The sequence below is a fragment of the Aotus nancymaae genome, unplaced genomic scaffold, assembly GCF_030222135.1.
Source record: "Aotus nancymaae isolate 86718 unplaced genomic scaffold, 86718_ANA_hifiasm-v0.15.2.pri h1tg000029l, whole genome shotgun sequence".
Classification (NCBI taxonomy): domain Eukaryota; kingdom Metazoa; phylum Chordata; class Mammalia; order Primates; family Aotidae; genus Aotus; species Aotus nancymaae.
The window spans coordinates 93,249,915-93,265,688 of NW_026988442.1; the positions used below are offsets into that span (position 1 = coordinate 93,249,915).

At 39.0% G+C, this 15,774-nt stretch overlaps 1 protein-coding gene across 4 annotated transcripts in view; it reads left to right on the forward strand.

The window, feature by feature from the left end:
• Positions 1 to 15,774, forward strand: part of UGGT1 (UDP-glucose glycoprotein glucosyltransferase 1) — a 109,330-nt gene that overhangs the window by 26,150 nt on the left and 67,406 nt on the right. For all 4 annotated transcript variants that reach the window (XM_064382869.1, XM_064382870.1, XM_064382872.1 and 1 more), the window contains exons 7-13: positions 683 to 779; positions 1,760 to 1,838; positions 5,414 to 5,514; positions 6,241 to 6,340; positions 8,187 to 8,247; positions 12,003 to 12,094; positions 13,920 to 14,070. In XM_064382869.1, the coding sequence (XP_064238939.1) occupies positions 683 to 779; positions 1,760 to 1,838; positions 5,414 to 5,514; positions 6,241 to 6,340; positions 8,187 to 8,247; positions 12,003 to 12,094; positions 13,920 to 14,070 (681 nt within the window). The remainder of the gene's footprint in view (positions 1 to 682; positions 780 to 1,759; positions 1,839 to 5,413; positions 5,515 to 6,240; positions 6,341 to 8,186; positions 8,248 to 12,002; positions 12,095 to 13,919; positions 14,071 to 15,774) is intronic.

The following is a 15,774-nucleotide window of genomic DNA, read 5'->3' on the forward strand; positions in this document are numbered from 1 at the left end:
TTACATGAAAATTTGTACAAGCAGAAAGTTTTCTCGAAGTCCAGTTTTTAACTCTCCCTCTATCCCCTCCACTGCTGTTAGGATAGGTGTTGATATCTGAAGGACCATCTTCAGTCAGGATGCTGGTGAGCCTGTGACATCTGGTCAGCCTAAGCTCTGCTCGAAGGCATTTAAATTTAATAAAAACTGTACTCCCATGGGCCTCAAAAAGCACCTCTGGGATTGAGAACTCATCAATTTTTAACCCTGCTCTGTAGGTTCTGGAACTTCTTTTTCTCTTTCTCCATTTCTTAATGGTTTGGGACCTTCGCCTTTTCAGCTGTCCATTCATCTGGTTTTGCTTCTACCTTGGAATTCCATTCTCACAGTTGTAGCAGCCTACGTAAAAGGAGGCTAGGATTCTATAAGGAGAGAGATACACAGTCTGAATTGATTTTTAAAAAGTATAATCAATATTTTAATGGTAGATAAGTGCTTTTATTACTCTTGATTTTTTGGTAGGTTTTGGACTAAAAAAATTTGTTTAATGGACTTTCTTAGCCATATGTTTAATATCCTTTAAAAACAATTTAAAGATATTTTGAGTGCATAATCGTAGGTATGGCTCCTAGATGCAACATTAGCATGGTCATGCCGTGTACGCTGTGAGGTGGTGATGATGGAATTCTTGCTTTTCTTGCAGAATCCCAGGAAGGAGCCTGTTTACCTCTCTGGCTATGGTGTGGAATTGGCCATTAAGAGCACTGAGTACAAAGCCAAGGATGATACTCAGGTGAAAGGTGAATTTGTAAAAATAGGACTAATGTGTTTTCTTCAAATATGAGTTAAAAGGGAGTTTGTTTCTATATGAAAAATAATAAATTTAGGCATATGCTGAACCTGTATTTGCATCCTGGTTCTGTTTCATGTGAGTGGGTGACGCTTAAGCAAATTCTCTAGGTCCCAGTTTTCTCCTGTGTAAAATGCAGGTAATGATGCATGTCTCTTCCATTATTTGGGAACGATAAGATGTGTAAGTAAAGAAGTTTTTCATGCACTGAAAAAAATATATAACAACAAAAGAACCTGGCACATTGGTTTGCACAAAAATGTTCATTAAGTAGTAGCAATTGTTGATGTTATCAGTTTACAAATAGCCATTCATTTGTGACTCTAACATGAACTCTTAAACTATCCTATATTTAACAATTTTATGTTGCTTATTATTTCTGTACATGGAACGTTTTACTATGGATATTTTCTGTTGTAATACTCTAGGGTTTTGAATTTATTATTTCATTGACAAGTTTTATGTGCTATCTTTTCTTTCTTTTAAGCTCATTTTAAAGATAAAAAAAAAATCTGAGTAGTATAGCATATGGAAAATAACCTACTACCTCATCCTGTTTTCTTCAATAATTGTATTTAGGATTAAGTTTGACTATAAATTCTTCAGAATTTTGGTAATTGGAAAATTCTTTGTTCATAATGTTTAAAACTATTAATTTTACATTTTTTAGCATACAAAATTTTCCAAAGTTTAAGGGAAAAGTGTATTCTTTATCCAGGAACACAGGAGATATTAAAATGCATTTATTTTGTTTGTTTAAAGAACTATTGCCGAAGAGTATTGTGATATTCAGCATTTTAAATGGTATAATTTCAGGGGTTTCCGATTTTTTTCACATTATTCAATTTTATGAAGTTCATGAGACTAGTAACATTTTTGTTTCTAATCTGAGCAATTATTAATAACATGTATTTTTTGTTTTTTTCATAGGAACTGAGGTAAACACCACAGTGATTGGCGAAAATGATCCTATTGATGAGGTTCAGGGATTCCTCTTTGGAAAATTAAGGTATGTATGTTCTGTGTATTTTGGGAGATGTCCTCATTTTCCTTGAGCTTCCAGGCTTTCTTGCATTTTAAGCGTCATCTCATTCATTACTGTCTGAGTTACCTATCTCCTAACAGTACTTTCTGTATGCAGTCCTAAAGTGGAGAATCAACCACTTAGTTTATGGTACAGTTTATGATTTCATATTATTCTGAAGCACTTTCTTCTTTTTTTTTTTTTTTTTTTTTTTTTTGAGACAGAGTCTTGCCGTGTTGCCCAGGCTGGAGTGCAGTGGCTCTATCTTGGCTCACTGCAATCTCCGCCTCCCGGGTTCAAGGGATTTTCCTGCCTCAGCCTCCCGAGTAGTGGACTACAAGTGCTTAGCACCACGCCTGGCTAATTTTTGTATTTTTAGTAGAACAGGGTTTCACCATACTGGCCAGGCTGGTCTGGAACTCTTGACCTTGTGATCACCTGCCTCAGCCTCCCAAAGTGCTGGAATTATAGGCATGAGCCTCCGTGCCCAGTCCCACATTATTCTTAATTGATACTTTGGCTACCTGCCCACAGTTTAAGTGCGTTTCTTTTTCTTGCCTCTCAGTTGATGGCATTAAGTTACACACTATTTTTGATTGCTGTAATAGGAGAAATTGAATTGTTTCACTTAATATTTTTCCAGGAGAAAAAGGTATTTAAAAGTTTTTTTCAAATATAGTCTGAGCAAAAATGAAAAACAGATGTAGTAAATTTTATACATGCTCAATGGAAAAAACATTTTATTATAATTATTATTTGAGACGGAGTCATGCTCTGTCACCCAGGCTGGAGTGCATTGATGCATTGGCTCACTGCAACCTCCGCCCTCTAGGTTCAAGCGATTCTCCTGCCTCAGCCTCCTGAGTAGGTAGGATTACAGGCACCCACCACCATGCCCGGCTAATTGTTGTACTTTTAGTAGAGACAGGGTTTCATCATGTTGGCTAGGCTGCTCTTGAACTCCTGGTCTCAAGTGATCTGCCCGCCTCGCCCTCCCAGAGTGCTGGAATCCCATGGCATGAGCCATGGAGCCCGGCCCAGAAAAAAACATTTTATTAGAATTTGCTTTATGTGAAGGGGAATGGTATTTTTTAAAATTCCGTAATTCCATAATCATTTAATGAAAGCATCGTAGTATTTTATAGCTGGAAAGTCTTCTTAGTTGTTATTCTAAAAGTTGTAGTTATTTCCCTCATGGCTTGATAACTGTTTAGAGCCCTGAATTCTGCTTTATCTGGAAATTTTTATTAGGACTTTGTGTGTGTGTGTGTGTGTGTGTGTGTGTGTGTGTGTGAGAGAGAGAGAGAGAGAGAGAGAGAGAAAGTGATCATGTAGAAATAGTGTATGATATGCTAGATTCAGTTTTACATACTTCAGCTCTGACATTTGGCCACCAGATTAACAGTTTAGAAGAGATATCTTAGTTTACATTGAATTACATGTTGAGTTCATTCTACACATATATACATTTTTTCTTGTTTAACATCAGTTTTGGCCTCATTAGAATATAATCACATTCTATTTTTATTTGACCTAGGCTTCCAGAATCCTTAAAAAAAAAATTTTTATTTGAAACAGGGCCTTGCTCTGTCACCTAGACTGGAGAGCAGTGGCACAATCATGGCTCACTGCAGCCTTGACTTCCTGGGCTCAATGGATATTCCCACCTCACCCTCTCGAATAGCTGGGAATACAGGTGTATGCCACCATGCCTGGCTAAGTTTTATTTATTTATTTATTTATTTATTGGCTAAGTTTTAAATGTTTTGTAGAGATAGAGTCTTGCTATGTGGCCCAGGGTGGTATTGAACTTTGGGTTTAAGTGATTGTCCTGCCTTGACTTCCCAAAGTGTTGGGATTTCAGGTGGGAGCCACCACTCCCAGCTTCAGAATCCTTTTTCACATTTATGTTGTTTGTACTTATATTGGTAGCATTATGGTTTTATACATTCATAGCACAAAGGTATTATATAGAATATTGAGGCTATTTTACCTTTTAGACGTTCAGAATAGTTATTTAGCTATCCAAAGTAATTGGATCTTTAGGTGCGTTGGTGGTATAGTGGTGAGCATAGCTGCCTTCCAAAGTAATTGGATCTTATTTTTTTGTTTGTTTGAGACGGGTTCTTAGTCTGTCACTGAGGCTGGAGTGCAGTGGCGCCATCATGGCCTGCTGCAACCTCGACCTCCCCAGGCTTGGGTGATCCTCTCATCTCCGTTTTTGTATTTGTTGTAGAGATCGGGTTTTGCCGTGTTGCCCAGGCTGGTCTTGAACTTCTGGGCTCAAGGGATCCACCCACCTTGACCTCCCAAAGTGCTAGGATTACACGTGTGAGCCACTGCGCCTGGCCTCATTTTTTGGCATTTAAGAGTTTGTACAGGTTGAGTGTATTTTTCTGAAATGCTTACCCTAGAAGAGTTTCAGATTTCAATTTTGAAATATTTACATGATACTTATGAGTTGGGCACCCCAAGTCTGAAAATGTGAAATCTGAAATGCTCCAATGATCATTTTCTTTGAATGTCATATTGACATTTAGTGGGTTTTGGAGGATTTTGGATTTCGAATTTTGGATTTGGGATGCTTAGCCTGTAGTAACTGACTGGAAATGGGTTGGTTGGACAGTGAACAGTCTGAGGGAAGTTTAATTTCTGTATGTTGTATTAAGAAATTTTGAGTTTATAGCATTTAAAGGACAAAAGTAATCTACTAGCCATCTATCTGTGTAATGCAAATATTATATCTCTGCCCAGAACACCTCTCTTTTACTATAGTGGAATATGCTATATTTAAAGATAAAACCCAGTAACTATAATTAGCCTGAATTGTATTCATGTGACTAAAAGATTTATGAGCATGTAGGCTAAAAGAAATTCATTTTGGGGCTGGCAGCAGTTTTTTTCTCCTCAGTTTTACTTTGAGAGATTAAAATGATTCACAAAAGCATGGAGGAGAATATATTCCTACATACTTACAACCCAGAATAGGCTGTTGTTATCATCCTTGCTTTTCTGTTCTATAGAACTATTTATTGTTTTCTTTTTTTCCCCCAGTATAAGCTTTATTTTACTTTAAGAACAAAAGAAAATAAACAAAAAATAAAACAGGTCAGTAGACACTGCAGGTATAGCTGAAGCCTCCTTTGTTCCTTTTTAAAAAGAACAAAGAGACAAGGTCTTGCTATTTTGCACAGGCTAACCTGAAACTCCTGGGCTCAAGTGATCCTCCTGCTTTGGCCTCCTCAGTGGCTGGGATTCCAGGCTTGAGCCACTATACCTGGCCTGAAAAGTCTTTGGTTAACCACTCTTGGTCTCCTTATCTACCTCATAGGGAATCACTATTCTAGAAAATTTTCTATAAATTTTATGATTTTTAAACTAACTTCTGATTTTCTGTATTTTTTTAAAGAGAAATAATTATACTTTATTTTTTCCCCTATAGTGTAGAAACTTTCCTAGGGTTGGGAGAGGAAAACTGTGAAGATAAAGGTGGTTTATTACTTCTTGTGCTCTGGGAAAGAAAAAATAATGAAAAGGACTGATTTTTATGTTTCTTTTAGAGACCTGCACCCTGACCTGGAGGGACAGTTGAAAGAACTGAGAAAGCATCTTGTAGAGAGCACCAATGAAATGGCACCATTAAAAGTTTGGCAGTTGCAAGGTAATGAAAACAGGGAGAGATCATTGGCCTACTTTTTGGCTAAGTTTTGTGGCTTTAAAAAATGCAAAATTTGAATTTAAGAGTACGTAGTACTTGATTCTGAGGGTGCCTCAGATTTTAAAGATAAGAGTGATTACTTAGGATTAATCAGGGAAGAAAGGAAGTCCTTTTGTAAACAGATAACACTAGATAGAAGTAATATATATAAACATGTGGCAAATCTTTCTGTGTGACCATACATAAATTGTAATACGAGAAATAGGTCCTAGTCTTTAAGTTCCTATGTATATATATTTCTTCAGCTGTTTCCAGAGCATTAAAGACATGTCAGTGTGGTAGGATGCGTGTGTATTTCTCTGTCCAAAGAGCCGGTTTTCAAGTTTTTTCCTAACATAATTTACTGAGAGTCTTAACGCTGTATTTGTGATGTATTTACATCACAAACTAGAAAAAAGAAAAAGACTTGGGTCTGGTTTAGCCTCTGCTGCATGCATTCGTGTATGCTACAGTGTTTTCTGCGGATATATCACAAATGGCTCAATTGAACCCTCAGGGATCTTTGAAGTGAATAAAACCTGAAATTAAATCATGGGCACACACTGAAATGATTGCATTCTAAGACATTCTTAATTACCAAGAAAAGAGTGGGAAGTAAATATGATTTTCTTTTCTGCTTCTCATTGCATTAGATTAATCCACTTTTAATTACATTTGACTTCGTTGCAGATCTCAGTTTCCAGACTGCTGCTCGAATCTTGGCTTCTCCTGTTGAGTTGGCTTTGGTTGTTATGAAGGATCTTAGTCAAAATTTTCCTACCAAAGCCAGGTAATATAGAATAATGCTCTTCTCCTTAACATCATACCCAGTTATTGTCATGTTCATTTGCCAAATGAGGTAATAAAAATATGAAAATGCTTAGAAAATTAAGATTCTTTATGACCACCACCACTACTACTGCAGATGGTGCTCTGTGTCTTGAAGATGGAAAGACCATGTATTGTGTGGTTGAAGTGAAAGATTTAGGTTATGTTCTTGCCACTTCCACTTATTAGTTGTGTGACCTTTGTAAACAACCTCTCATTACCTCATTTTCCTCAGCAGTGGAATGGGAAGAAAAATACTTGTCTTTCAGGATTGGATGAGTCTTACTCATGTAAATAACTAATCTGGAGTCTATCCCACACCATAGTGGTTTTCTTCATGAAAGGTTTTATATATGTCATCTTACTGAATCTTGACACTCAGTCATAGAGGCTAAGTGACTGGTTCATAGTGACAGAATAAGATTTTTTTTGGGCTGGGCGTGGTGGCTCATGCCTGTAATCCCAGCACTTTGGGAGGCCAAGGCCTGGCTAATTTTTGTATTTTTAGTATGACGGGGTTTTGCTATGTTGGCCAAGCTGGTCTCAAACTCCTGACCTCAGGTGATCTGCCGGCCTTGTCTGGTGTCCAGAAGGGGGAAGTGGGCCAGCTGTGATGGCTCACGCCTGTAATTCCAGCACTCTGGGAGGCCGAGGTGGGTAGACCACTTGAGGTCAAGAGTTTGAGACCAGCCTAGCCAACATGACGAAACCCTGTCTCTACTAAAAATACAAAAAATTAGCCTGCTGTGGTGGCAGGAGCCTGTAATCACAGTTACCTGGGAGGCTGAGGGAGGAGAATCGCTTGAACCTGGGAGGTGGAGGTTGTAGTGAGCCAAGATCGCACCACTGCACTTCAACCTGGACAATGAGCGAAACTCCATCTCAAGAAAAAATATTTTGTTTGTAAGTTTTCTGACATTGCTTTCAATTCTGTAATATTGCTCCACATCTCATAAATGCAAGGCAAAGTATTTTTTTGTTTGTTTTGTTTTGTTTTTTTCTGAGATGGAGTCTCGCCCCATCACTCAGGCTGGAGTGCAATGGCGCGATATCAGCTTACTTCAACCTCCATCTCCTGCAGAGTAGCTGGGATTATAGGTGCACGCCATCACGCCTGGCTAATTTTTTGTATCTTTAGTAGAGATGGGGTTTCACCATGTTGGCCAGGCTGGTCTCAAACTCCTAACCTCGTGATCCGCCCGCCTTGGCCTCCGAAAGTGCTGGGATTATGGGCGTGAGCCACCACGCCCGGCTGGCAAGATTGTTTAAAAAGCCAAAGTTTTAGAAACTATTGACTTAAATGGTTCCCAGTTTTCTTGAGTCACTTAATTAAGTGTTTTGACTTCTGATGTTAGTTATTTTATAACTAAGTTTGTTTATTTGGGACTTAGGCAACGCGTAGTAAATTCTCATTTAGTCCAGCGTGCTGCTTGAAACTGTACATGAATGATCCCACCTCCATCATAGGTGCTCAAGTGGGAAGAGCAATCTGCTGCCTTGGTGTATTCAACATTATCCTTTAGTCTGTGAGTAGTAGAGATCATATATAGAAATAGGGTACATATGTTTAAGAACTTGGGAACAACTGCACTTGTTTTATAATGCTGTGGCTGCTACATTTCTTTGATTTTGTATCTTACAAAAAATATACACATCTGAGAAAGAAATGTACTTATCAATTATAAAGATTTAAGGTTTTTTCCATTTAATTTTTTCTAATTTATTGAATAATGTGTTTCATCTTTTAAGAATATGGAAATTGAAGACTTTATATCAAATATTAAGCACTCATGTTTTTATTTCCTTAGAGCAATAACAAAAACAGCTGTGAGCTTAGAACTTAGAACCGAAGTGGAAGAGAATCAGAAGGTATTCACCGATGGAAAATGTTGACACCTGTTTTGTATTCTATAAGGAAATCTGGGTTTAAATCAGCTGCATTTAACAGTGTCAGTCTTCTTTTATCTAAGATGCTGATACGGTTTTTATTTCTGTGATCTTTGTATTTTCGGTTTTTAATTGAAGTTCAGTATGCATCTAACTGAGACTATGAAATGGTGCTACTGTGTTGTTAAGGAAAGCAGTGCCCCTACCCTGTCTCACCCTGTTCCTGAAGACATTCATTTTCAACATTTAGCTGATTCTTCTGATATTTCTCTCCAGAATTCTAGCTTACATTGGTACTTTATTTTTTACGTTCAGACTGTATATGTTGGTCTCCTAGTTAAACAATGACGCTTAATTTTCTTTCACTGCCTCCCCCTCTGTGTCCCACCACTGTTCCATATTGGCACTGCTCTGTCTGTCTGTCTTCCCCACGTTGGATGTTGTGATTTTATCTGGCTTTGCTATGGTCTGACATGGACTAGTTGCTCTTTGTGCCTAGTGCATGCTGGTCATCATCCTGGGACCTTTCTTTAACCTCCTTTGTTGGATTCTCTGTTCCTTGATTCCATGTCCTCTTTGGTTTGGGTTTATTTCCTTATTTTGGTACAGCACATCATTCTTTGTGAGAAAAGTTGCCTGGGAGGCAGATTTGAAATTCTGAGAAATCAAGTTTCTACTAGTTTTTATTGATAGCTGGTTGTACAATATTGGCAGGTTATACAATTCTAGGTTGGAAGTCACTTTGAAATTTGAAGCAAGGCATCGCCCCTTGGAATTTTGGTTTCCATTATGGCTGTTGAGAAGTCTGAAGCCTTTGTGTAAGATCTCTCTAGGATCTTTTCTTTGACTTGAGTAATCTTCAAAAATCTCTGCTGTTGGATGGTTGGTGGGCCCTTAAAATCTGGAAAATCCTTTAGTTTTGGGAAATTTTCTTGAATTCTGTGTGTTTCTTTTCTCTGGTTTATCTTCCTCTTTTCCTAGAGATATTTATTTCTTTATTTCTTTATTTTTTAAAATGTTGCACCTCTGTCTAGTTTAGCCTTTTAATTTTAAGTCTTTTCTTTCCTATTCTTTTTTTCAAAAAAATAAAAAACTTTCTGGGAAGAGTTTTCAACCTGTTTGTATTTTTTTTCCTTTAGTTGTCAAGTATTTAATTTTCAGATGTTTCTGTTGTTCTTTTTGTGGTGTTCCTGTGTCTCTCTGAAGACAGTGGTGCTTGTGTTTTCTGTCTGCAAAATCTGTTTTCTCTTAAGCTGCGTCTTTGGGTTTTGGTCTCTTTAGGTTCCTCAGGTGTCTAGTGATCACACTCAGAGTGAGGCACTGAGGACCTGGTTGGAAATCCTAATTATGTGACTTTGTGACTGTAGGGTGTTCTGTTGTGACCATTTCCTAGTGAACCCCAATGACAGTCTCCAGAAAAGGATCCGTCAGTCTTCCGTCTGGAGGGTGAAATCTGTTTGCTAGAGCTGTAGAAACAAAGTAGGCAAGAGTATTTGGTGACTTGACTTTGATTCCTGGTTTTCTTTGTAGGGTCCCTTTCCTCTGTGTGCTCGATTTGCCATTGTCCACAGATGTTCTGTTTTGATCTTTTCCAGGGAATGAGCCTTCATTTTGCTGGAATAGGGGGAGCACTGACTGCAGCACTTGGCTGAGGGAAATCAGTTTGGGGGGCCGGAGGATTTTGTCTTTATATCAGAACTTGTTTAGCTGATAATCACCCCTTGTACATATCCTGTGTGCTGCCAGTCTTTGGTGAATTTGGTGAATTCCACAGGGTGACACAGGTTTCTTGTTGACCTTTCCTATTGTTGGCTTAGCATTCAGCTTTCTCAGATCTGCTGGGACAGTAACTCCTTACCCACCTCTCTTCCAGCTTCCAAAATTTGGTGGCTTTTTTTTTAACCTGTTCTTTTTGTCCTTGTGGATTTATAACTGGAAAAGTCCCTCTGCTTACATTTCAATAGAGTTTCAGGAGGGAAAAATTTCTTATGTTCAATTAACTATCTTTACCCCAGATTTCCTTAATCTTTACATCTGAGATATTAGTTAATTAAGTACATATGAAGAATAAATGTTTCTCAAATGTTCACTAAATTGAAAAACCTTATTGAGAGTTTTTACTTGTTAATTTCCAAAATAAAAGTATCAAATATTATCTTATATTTATTATCTTTTTCCCCCTAAGGAAGACAAATTATACTGTATTGCTGTTTCATGGAGTCTTTATTTTGAGTAAGACATTTTATCAAAGCATAAAATGTGTGTGTGTGTGTATATATATATTTATTTTTATTTTTTATTTTATTTTTTTGAGATAGAGTCTTGCTCTGTCCCTTAGGCTGGACTTCAGTGGCATGATCTTGGCTCACTGCATCCTCCGCCTCTCAGTTCAAGCAGTTCTCCTGCCTCAGCCTCCCGAGTAGCTGGGATTATAGGTGTGCGCCACCATGCCTGGCTAATTTTTGTATTATTAGTAGAGATGGAGTTTCACCATTTTGGTGAGGCTGGTCTTGAACTCCTGACCTCATGATCTGCCCTCCTCAGCCTCCCAAAATGCTGGGATTACAGCATGAGCCACCACACCCAGCCAAAATGTGTTTATGTACACACACACACACACACATACACACACATTTTTTGAGACATTGCCTCGCTCTGTCACCTAGGCTGAAGTGCAGTGGCACGATCTTGGTTCACTGCAACCTCTGCCTCCCAAGTTCAGGCGATTCACCTGCCTCAGCCTCCTGAGTAGCTGGAATTACAGATGTCTGCCCCCAAGCCCAGCTAATGTTTTGTAATTTTAGTAGAGACAGGGTTTCACCATGTTGGCCAGGCTGGTCTCAAACTCCTGACCTCAGGTAAGCCCCTGCCTCAGCCTCCCAAAGTTCTGGGATTATAGACAAGAGCCACTGTGCCCGGCCCAAAATGTATACATTTCATATGAAACACATACAAAGAGGTACACAAATCCTCAGTCATTAGTTTGATGAACTTTCCCAAAATGAACCCATCTATATTACCATCATCCATACCTGGAAATAGATATGACTGTATTCAGCAGCTCAGGGTCAGTCTTTTTTTTTTTTTTTTTCTGAGACATTCTTGCTCTGTCACTCAAGCTGGAGTGCAGTGGTGTGATCTCAGCTCAATGTAGCCTCTACCTCCTGGGTTCAAGCGATTCTTGTGCCTCAGCCTCCCAAGCAGCTGGGACTACAGGTGCACGCTACCATAGCTGGTTAATTTTTATATTTTTAGTAGAGATGGGGTTTTGCCATGTTGTTTAGGCTGGTCTCCATCTCCTGGCCTCCTGTGCTCCACCCGCCTTGGCCTCCCAAAGTGTTAGGATTACAGATGTGAGTCACTGTGCCTGGCCCAGGTTAGTCTTTGTTATCATCTGAGGGTGACGTATCCAGGTGTAAGTAAATGTGAATTCTCTCCCTTGGAAGAAATTCCAGTTTTCAAGTGATACACCTTTCAATGATCTCATTTTTTTTCTCTTCTTTTTAAAATCGAGAAGTAAAACTTGGAAATTTTTGTGGCATACAATGTGTTTTGAAACGTGTATACACTAAGGTATTATCCCCGTCTTGCTTGCCATTGAATCACAATGGCACCTTGAAGCAAGTCAGCCCTGCCTTAGGATGCCAAGATTTGTAAAGATAGTGAAGCCCAGAAACACTGAAATTTTTTAAAAAAGATTCTCTCACAGCTCCCTAATAATTATTAAAATTTTTCAGTATTTCAAGGGAACTTTAGGATTACAGCCTGGAGATTCAGCTCTCTTCATCAATGGACTTCACATTGATTTAGATACACAGGATATATTCAGGTATGGATAATATTTTTCATTCTCTGAAAAATTTTTGTAATGTGTGGCTCCTTGTGACATGTTCATATTGCCATTCCTTCTTGATATGGCATGATGGAAAGCTTGATGGCTTACCAGGCTCAGCTGGGTGGAAATGGGTAGTGGGCACATGCTGTGACTAGGATGGGCAGGATGACATGTCTCCATCTTGTGTTCAAGGCCTGAGTGTTTTCAGAGGCTGCCCTTTTAGAGCTATACCTTTCCACTTAACCATAGGAACAGAGAAAAGAAGAGGTGCTTTGGCTTTTGGAACAGTGTGAAGTAGATTTATTAAAAATAGTGTCTTTGGGTGGGCATAGTGGCTCACGCCTGTAATCCCAGCACTTTGGGAGGCCGAGCCTGGCACATCACCTAAGGTTAGGAGTTTGATACCAGCCTGGCCAACATGGTGAAACCCTGTCTCTACTAAAAATACAAAAATTTCTGGCTGGGCGCAGTGGCTCACGCCTGTAATCCAAGCACTTTGGAGGCCAAGGCGGGCGGATCACCTGAGGTCGGGAGTTCAAGACCAGCCTGACCAACATGGTGAAAACCCGTCTTAAAAAAAAAAAAAAAAAAAAATTTATGTCCCCACAAGGCCAGGAAAAAAAAAATACAAAAATTAGCCAGGCATGGTGGTATGTGCCTGTAATCCCAGCTACTGAGGAGGCTGAGGCAGGAGAATCGCTTGAACCCAGGAGGCGGAGATTGTAGTGAGCTGAAATTACGACATTGCACTCCAGCCTGAGCAACACGAGCACGACTCCATCTCAAAAAAAAAAAAAAAATGCTGTCTCTGGTGACCAGGCACAGTGGCTCACACCTGTAATCCCAGCACTTTGGGAGGTTGAGGCAGGCAAATCACTTCCGGTCACGAGTTTAAGAGCAGCCTGGCCAACATGGTGAAACCTCATCTCGCCTAAAAATAAAAAAAATTAGCCATGCGTGATAGTACATACCTGTAGTCCCAGCTACTTGGGAGGCAGAGGTTGCAGTGAGCTCAGATTGTACCACTGCACTCCAGCCTGGGCCACAGAGGAAGACTCCATCTCAAAAAAAAAAGAAAGAAAATACTATACTGTCTCTTGTGTCTCCGAAGGTGTTCTGTCTAAATATGTTATTCGAATATCTACTTCTTGTTAAAATGTGGTTCAGGATTAAATTGCATTCTATTGTCTTCATGATTCTGGGATGGGTAGCACTCAGTTAGAATTCAGACTTTATTCATTTGTTATTTTCAGACAGTGTTTTTGTCACATCATCTTATTTCTCCTTCCTCTCTATCTTTTCTATCTCTCACAGCAAACTTCTAAGTTGGGTGTGGATTCTTCCAGACTTTTTTCTGTGGTCATATGCTTGCCTCTGTGAATTAGTACTGACATTGAAACATATATTAAGCATATATAATGTATCTCTTTTTAATTTTTATTTTGAGATAATTATAAATTCATATGCAGTTATAAGAAAGAATACAGAGAGATTAATGTACTGTTTTTAAAATCATGTGGTATAAAAGTGCATACCCTAAAATACCCTAAAGGGTTATTTCATCCTCAATTTGTATGTTTATTCTTTGAGATAACCTATATATACAACAGTGAGTATGAGTAAAGATGAACCAGGAAACCAGTCTCAACTGCTTTCTTCTGCATACTTTGAGCAGGCGAAACTGGAGAGGAGTTCCATTTCTTAATTTCTTAATTAATTTGATTTGGCATTGAGGTTGAACTGATACATTTTTTTTTCATGGTGAGAATTGTTTTAAGCATTTTTCTCCTACTAAATACCTTTCTGTTTCTCCCCGCAGTCTGTTTGATGTGTTGAGAAATGAAGCTCGGGTAATGGAGGGTCTGCATAGATTGGGAATAGAAGGCCTTTCTCTGCATAATGTTTTGAAGCTGAACATCCAGCCCTCTGAGGCTGACTATGCAGTAGACATCAGGAGTCCTGCTATTTCAGTGAGTATTTTTTTTAGGGTGATCAAAGGACTTTCTGACCAGGAATCTTTATTATGATTTTCTAATTTGTCTCCTATGAGGGTGAAGTCACTTACACCATCTCTTTTGTTGATGTGAAAGATTTATAGTCACTTATATGGGACTTTGTGTATGTAATAAAGTAGGCCCTTAAATGCTCCAAAAAAGTTGAGTTATGCAGTGATTTTTTTTTTTTTTTTTGAGACAGAGTCTTGCTCTGTCGTCCAGGCTGGAGTGCAGTGGTGCGATCTTGGCTTACTGCAACCTCTGCCTCCCAGGTGTAAGCAGTTCTGCCTCAGCCTCCTGAGTAACTGGGATTACAGGTGCATGCCACCACGCCCAACTAATTTTTGTAGTTTTAGTAGAGACGGAGTTTCACCGTATTGGTCAGGCTGGTCACGAACTCCTGACCTCAGGTGATTCACCCACCTTGGCTTCCCAAAGTGGTTGGATTATAGGTGTGAGCCAACATGCCTCACCAAACTGATTTTTTTTCACTTCAGCATGCCCCTAGGGTTCAGCTGATCATCTCTTGGGAAAAAGTGTTTAATTTATATTTTCTCAATTGCATACAGATCTTGCGTGATTTTGTGACATCTGTAAATTAAAACCACTATCAAAAATGTCACTTTTTAGTTAAGAACCTTCTTTAGTAGGATTTTGGTATTTGGTATGTGGTATTTGAAGGATTTATATAGATTTTTGCCTGCTGTGTGATCTTTCTGAGCTGTTGTCTCGTCATCTGTCAGAGAATGTGGGGAATAGGGCCGGGTGTGGTGGCTCATGCCTGTAATCCCAGCACTTTGGGAAGCTGGACATGGGCAGATCACCTGAGGTCAGGAGTTCAGGACTAGCTTGGCCAACCAAAATAGTGAAACCCCATCTCTACTCAAAATACAAAAATTAGCCAGGTGTGGTGGCATGCACCTGTAATCCCAGCTACTTAGGAGGCTGAAGCAGGAGAATCACTTGAACCTGGGAGGTGGAGGTTGCAGTGAGCTGAGATCATGCCACTGCACTCCAGCCTGGGTGGCAGAGCAAGACTCCATCTCAAAAAAAAAAAAAAGAGAGAGAGAGAGAGAAGGTGGGGAATAGTGTGGGCAGTCATGGTAAAAATAAAAGGGGAGAGCTGACCTGATTTTTTTTGGTTTCTGTACTGCATATTTATTTAAGAGAAATAATGTAGAATGTAGATGATCATTACTTGAATTCACACTTGGTGATACAACTTATTTTGATGAAGACATTGTTAATGTCATTTGTTTTTCTGTTAACAATACATATAAGGAATAAAGGATAATAACATCAACATGACACACGTTTATACAAACATAAAGGGATCATACAAACATCATTATGCTTACTATCTTAACGTTTAGTCATTTTGTGTTAGATTTAATTTTTTTTTTGGAAAAAAAAAGTTTTAGTTGAAGTCCTTCTTTGTCCCTTACCAGCCTCCCCCTCCTTCCTGCAGTTTGTTTCTTTTCTCAAGTTGGTGTGCATTCCCTTGTCTCTTATTTTATCCTTTTATTTCCTATCAAATTTTTTTTTCTTTCTTTCTTTTGTTATTTTAGCGACAAGTCTCACTATTTTGCCCAGGCTGGACTCAGATTCCTGGGGTCAAGCAATCCTCTTGCCTCAGCTTCCCGAGTAGCTGGAACCATAGATATGCACCACCTTGCCTGG